Consider the following 6,663-nt stretch of genomic DNA (forward strand, 5'->3'; position numbering starts at 1 on the left):
GATAAGCCTAGTCAGATGCTTATTAATAAACAATGCGACCGATGTCTGCCGTTAATTGTCAGGAAACAACATCCATATTTTATTTCCCCGCAAAAATAAAAAACATCCATATCTTGCAAAATTATTTAGAACAACTACGATCTGACATGGATATTCTCATTTAGTCATTTATAGATCACTGTATCCCGGCATATCGGTACTAGTGCTGCAAAAATCTCTGCTGGTTTGGGCCATTGGAATCTTGATCTAGATAACAAACTGACATTGCTTGTGCGAAGCGGGAATTGCTCAGTCCGCTCTTGAGGCCGCCACGTAGGCTGTCGTTCTTGCGGCCTCCACCACCAACCTGGTCGGACCGGCGCTCTAGCCGTGCACACGGTGGAGACGACACGGAGCGGCGCGGGCGGAGGAGATGACGAGGACAGAGAGCTTTTGTGCTCTAGGGCACCTAGCTAGCTAGCTAGCAGTATAGTGTATAGGGGTTTTAGCTAGCTAGGTATTTTGAAGCTACGAAGAAGATCAATAGTATGCAGCTCGATCTTAATTCGGCTCTTGTTATACTTTTTGACAGTCGATGGATGCAATGAACTGAGTTTTGTCCATATATAATCTAGCTATATACTTGGTTCCGTACGTGTGCATGTATCAATTATCGATTTTGCAATGATATATTTATCCATTATATGAAAATTTACCAATTTTTATGTGTAATATAACAGTGGCGTGCATGCAGGATTGAACCGCACCGTTAATGTGCTCATTACCTGTGGCGTTCGATTGTTGGCGCACAATACCAGTGGCGTTCCCCTGAAAGGCATGCCACCGATATTTTCTAGAGTACCAAAGTCCACGGGCGAATGCTATTGCAGATACAAGTGGCGCTCGAGTTCTATGGCAATGCCATCGGTATTTTGACAAATTACCAGTGGCATGCTGAATTCAAAGCACACCACTATAAAGTTTCTCCACCGGTGCCTCTTTATTTCAACTTTGAGCAACTGCTGGGTCTGACTTCATACTATGCATCTTTAATATGGTTCAAGAATAGTGATGTACTCCCTCCTTCCATCTATATAGGGCCTAATGCGATTTTCAGGACCACCTTTAACTATTGATAAGATTAATAGGACATGAGATGTATAATGTGAAAATTATATTATTGGAAGCATCTTTTACATACGAATTTGACGGCATGCTTTGTGTAACTTGTATGTCATACATTATTGCTCTAACATTTGGTCAAAGTTAACCTTCAAAAACACATTAGGCCCTATATAGATGGAAGGAGGGAGTACCATTCCTGCTGGTCTGCATCATCTCAACTACTGCCCCAACTATATATTAACCCGGCATCCTCCACTCTTCTCCTTACCCTCTACTCACGAGCGTTATAACACATCAACCTGAAATCCACACAGTAGAGAATACCCCAAGAAAAAGAAAAGTAGAGCTTCTAGTTTGAGTATCAATAAATGGTGGGCTTGTCCAAGATCGACACGGAATGGCTTCAAGAGCCACTGACATGGCTGTTCGTTGCCTCGGTCTTCTTCGTGTTGCTTCAGCGGCAGCGTGGCAAGGCGCCGCCGCTGCCCCCAGGACCGTATTCGCCGCCGATTGTCGGCAATATCTTCATGATGGACCAGCTGACTCACCGGGGCTTCGCGGCGCTGGCCAAGCAGTACGGCGGCCTTCTTCACCTCCGCCTCGGCAAGGTCCACACCTTCGCCGTATCGACGCCGGAGTACGCCCAGCAGGTGCTGCAGGCCCAGGACGCCGCCTTCTCGCACCGGCCTGCCACCATCGCCACCACCTACCTCACCTACAACCGCGCCGACATGGTGTTCGCCCGCTACGGGCCCTTCTGGCGCCAGATGCGCAAGCTGTGCGTGATGAAGCTCTTCAGCCGGCGCCGTCCCGTGACGTGGCTCGCCGTGCGCGACGAGTCCGCGGCGCTCGTCCGTGCCGTGGCCCGGCGGAGCGGCGAGCCCGTCAACCTCGGCGACCTCATCTTCAACCTCAGCATGAACGTCACCTTCCGCGCGGCGTTTGGCGCTGAAGCCGCCGGCGACGGCGATGGCCGGAAGCGGGACGAGTTCATCGCCATCATGCAGGAGTTCTCCAAGCTCTTCGGCGCGTTCAGCATCGGGGACTTCATCCCGTGGCTCGGCTGGGCGGACCCGCAAGGCATCAACGTGCGCCTCCGCGCCGCGCGCGCCGCCCTCGACGAGTTCATCGACAAGATCATCGACGAGCACATAAAGAGGGGCAAGAACCCTGACGATACGGACGCCGACATGGTAGACGGCATGCTCGCGTTCCTCCCTGAAGCCAAGCCGGAGAAGGCCGCTGGCGACGACCTGCAGAACACGCTCTGCCTCAACCGTGACAACATCAAGGCCATAATCATGGTACGTACACGCACGACCAAACATCCATTATTTGTTTCTAACATCTACCCCTTTCGTTCTCTTTTATAAGACGTTTTAGGCAGTCCGCTTTAAACCGTTTTGGGCGTATGTGAAATGTGTAAAACGTCTTATAAAAGGGAACAAAAGGAGTATATCGTGGTGTAGTCATTGTTTTTTGAGAAACTTTTGATTTATTCATCTTTAATCATGGTAGGACAACGAACACAAAAATAATAAAAAATAAGTATGACTTGATCATAGTCGAACCAAGTCTCAGTCAAGTGACACAGCATATAAAAAAGAAGAAAGAAAAAATTAAAAGAAAATTTTACACAAATCTCCATACAAGATCTCATGAATATATAATCGACTCAGACTTTGTTAAGTCTGAGTCGACTAAGAATTAGCAATCCTGATAAAAATTATACATCTAGATTTGTAGACCACCTAGCGACGATTACATGCACCATGACGACACTGCGCGAGGAGTCAGTGTGCAGCAGCGGTGGCGGCGTGAGTACTAGCTTGGCCATGGTTGCGCATCTAAAACACCGTGCTCATTCGTGAGTTACACACTATCAACATTTTGTCTTGTGCAACTTGAGTATTCACAGATGTGCAACTAATAATTTTAACTTATATAATTATTAATTCAACATTCTATTTTTTTTCTAATATTGCATGTAAGGTGCCCATCTTGTCTTATGCAATTTATATAACGATGCTACTTACCATTTTTATCTCGTAGATTTTATATAATTTAGCTTCCAACTATGAATTGCATAAAACACAGGGAAAAATGAAAGAAACAAATAAAGGAAAAAAAATACTAGTTGGGTTTTACAAAAAAAGTAGCCTTTTGTTCTCTCTGAGGAAAAAGTAATAAAGAAGGGCCATAATGGCCAATATCAACAGACCCAACCAGCCGAGAAAAGAGGGGCCAAAACTAAAAAATGCCCTCCAAATTACTATTCATTTTATGCGTTTATTTATGTATTAGATCGAAATATTTAATTGCTATAGAAAAAGTCTAAAAAATATATCATGTTCTCATTAAAATTGCATGAATCTTTCATAAACTATCTGTATAAATTTAAACAAAAATTTAAAATTTAAAAATATCAAAACAATTCAAAATTTACATAAAAATTGTTTAAATTAAAGCGATTTATAAAATGCACAACAATTATTTAGACCTGCAAATAGTATAAAATGTTTCAATAATTTTAAAATTTAATGAGCATTAAAAAACATGATTATATTTTTTTACTTACATGACTCGTTTTTAAAGTACATGAACTCTTTTAAAAATTACCTGAATTGTTTCAAAGGTCATGCACGCTTACCAAAATTACCAAAAAAATAATAAAACTTTTAAAAGAATTTCTTTATTTTTTATAATGAAATTTTGCTGGAAAGTATATATTATTATTGAAGGTTGAAAGAAAGAAAAGGAAAAAAATCATACATGTTAATGGTTCGAGCACTGGCAGGCTGATTAGGACATCCTTCAGGTGAACCGAGTGCTCTGTTTTGCTACGAGCGACATAAAACACGCACAATTCCTATTTGTCGCATTAAGCAACAAAAAAGTGGCCCTTTCACACAAGAATCGACGCTCTAATGAGCAAAGTGGGCCAGCCCATTTAACCAGCAGTATAGGGTTCCGGATTTGGGAACCTTCTAGGTCGTATTTTCATGGTTTCCCGGTTTTATTTTAGGTCTCTATTTTTTTTCTGAATTTCTTTCCAACACTTGAATCTTGAATCAAAAAGCGGTTTGTTATTTTATGTGAATTTGGATCTTATAAGTGTATGTTTCACAACATTCCTGTTGAACTTTCCCACAAAAAAAAAACATTCCTGTTGAATTGGCAGAATATTTATGTCTTCATTGCAGCGCATGGACAATTAATTAGTAATCAAAAAAGAATTCGTGCTATCCAACATATTTTTTGGAATCAATTATAGAACCTTATAACTGTTCATCCAACAACACCCCATTGAAATTTCGCCATGCATGAGACTGCTCTGTTTTATGTATGACATATGATATCCTGTAAGTACGTCATATGATTTATGAGACTGCTCTGTTTTCCTGTGTGTAATAATGAACTGACGTGGTGACGCGGCTATGTGCCTGCAGGACGTGATGTTTGGTGGGACGGAGACAGTGGCGTCGGCAATAGAATGGGCAATGGCCGAAATGATGCACAGCCCAGATGACCTCTTGCAGCTGCAGCAGGAGCTTGCTGATACGGTGGGTCTCGGCCGAAACGTGGACGAGTCGGACCTCAACAACCTCTCATTCCTCAAATGTGTTATCAAGGAGACACTCCGGTTACACCCGCCCATCCCGTTGCTCCACCGCGAGAACGCCGAGGATTGTGTGGTCGGCAGCTACTCCGTGCCCCAGGGCTCGAGCGTCAATATCAACGTTTTCGCCATGAGCCGCGACGCCAATGTGTGGAAGGACGCCGACACATTCCGTCCGTCGCGGTTCATGGCGGGGGAAGGGGAGGCAGCCCGGGTTGACTTCAAGGGCGGATGCTTCCAGTTCCTGCCGTTTGGGTCTGGTCGTCGCTCGTGCCCCGGGATGGCGCTCGGCCTGTACTCGCCAGAGCTCGTTATTGCGCAGCTCGCCCACGGGTTCAACTGGGCGCTGCCCGACGGTAAGAAGCCGTCGGAGCTCGACATGGGTGACATTTTCGGCCTCACTGCACCGCGTGCCACAAGGCTTTGGGTCGTACCCACGCCCCGACTTACCTGCCCTTTGGTTGTTGATGTCGACGCCGCATGCTAGACATGATGTCGTGCGCGCACAGCTGATGGTAACTACCAGCAGCGTAGGGTGTGAAGATGTTTGATTAGCGTGCTAGTTAAATCTAGTTGTAGCTGTAGCTATTTTCTCCTTTTGTGTTAGATATTTCCTAGCTTCGTTTCAACAAGTTGATAAATCAGCTGCCTTGGACGTGGAATAGAACGACCTGTTGTGGGCAACGAGGAGCTGGGTCACGGTCTCCTTTCATCATGAATAAAAAGGAAGGGAAGAACGACAGAAAAACAAGAAGTTGGTCGTAGCATAAATGTTTCCACTATTTGCTTTTAGCATCTATAACGTTTATTACATCCAGCGGGGGTGGCGGCGTAATCTAAAACACCATGGCGCAACCGCGCAAGGAGTCGGTGTGCAGCAGTGGCGGCGGCACGAGTAGTAGCTGGGCGGGGTTGCGCATCTAAAACAACATGTTAATTCTTCAGTTACACTCTAGCAACATGCTGTCCTGCAACTTGAGTAATCGCAGATGTGCAACTAACTATTAAGATTTTTACAATTATTAATTCATCATTTTATTCAATGTTATTATAATCTAAGATGTAAGGTGCCCATTTTATTTTGTGCAATTTGACTAGCGATGGTAGTTACCATTTTATTTCAACGTAATTTTTTCATAGCAGTTTGCTAAAGCACATTTAGATGTGCCCTAAGTATTAAACATCCAAGCCATATGCCACTAATATTACGCGAAGATTCGTGTGATTAATTTTTTTCTTTTTCCTTTTATTTTTGTGTTTGTCTGTGTTACTTGAATGTGCAATAAGGGCACATCCAAGTCCTAATTTAGCTTCCAACAGTAAATTGCATAAAACAAAGGAAAAAATGAAAGAAAAAAGGGGAGAAAACTAGTTGGATTTGACAGAAACGTAGCCTTTTGTTCTTACTGAGGAAAACTAAAAAGAAGGGCCATAAAGGCCGATAGCAGCAGGCCCAACCAGCCGAAAAGAGAAGGAGACCAAAAGAAAATAAACGCCCGCCAAATTCCAATTTATCTTTTCGTGTTTATTTATTTAAAGAGATCAAAAAAACTTTTGTTGATATACAAAAAAAATTCAAACAAATATTAGATTAAGCAGTTTTTTAATAAATATGTGAATAGAATTTAAAATTACACATTTAAAACAATTCAAAGCTTTTCAAAATTTACAGAAAGAGTTGATTAAGCAGTTTTTAAAAATGCACAGCCATTTCTTTAAACATGCAAAAACTATAAAAGTTGTGAATAATTTCAAAATTGCACGAACATTTAAAAAACATGATTATATTTTTCAATTACATGAATCGTTTTGAAAGTACATGGACACTTTTTAAGCAATACGAGAATTTTTCAAAGATTACGAACACTTACCAAAATTACACATTTTTGTCATAAAATATGTAAATATTTTTCGTTATTCTAAATAATTTAAATCTGTTG

At 42.5% G+C, this 6,663-nt stretch overlaps 1 protein-coding gene across 1 annotated transcript; it reads left to right on the top strand.

The window, feature by feature from the left end:
* The first annotated feature begins 1,388 nt into the window (after window positions 1-1,388).
* LOC125536875 (cytochrome P450 84A1-like) lies at window positions 1,389-5,408 on the top strand. Its single transcript, XM_048700186.1, has 2 exons — window positions 1,389-2,408; window positions 4,554-5,408. The coding sequence occupies exons 1-2, from the start codon at window positions 1,473-1,475 to the stop codon at window positions 5,208-5,210; spliced, it is 1,593 nt and encodes a 530-aa protein (XP_048556143.1). The 5' UTR covers window positions 1,389-1,472; the 3' UTR covers window positions 5,211-5,408.
* The last annotated feature ends 1,255 nt before the right edge of the window (window positions 5,409-6,663 follow it).

Source organism: Triticum urartu, chromosome 1 (genome assembly GCF_003073215.2).
Source record: "Triticum urartu cultivar G1812 chromosome 1, Tu2.1, whole genome shotgun sequence".
NCBI lineage: Eukaryota > Viridiplantae > Streptophyta > Magnoliopsida > Poales > Poaceae > Triticum > Triticum urartu.

Coding starts and splice junctions, on each gene's coding strand:
- LOC125536875 (XM_048700186.1), top strand. CDS start 1,473: ATGGTGGGCTTGTCCAAGATCGACACGGAATGGCTTCAAGAGCCACTG. Junction 2,409..4,553: donor ACATCAAGGCCATAATCATG/GTACGTACACGC, acceptor ATGTGCCTGCAG/GACGTGATGTTTGGTGGGAC.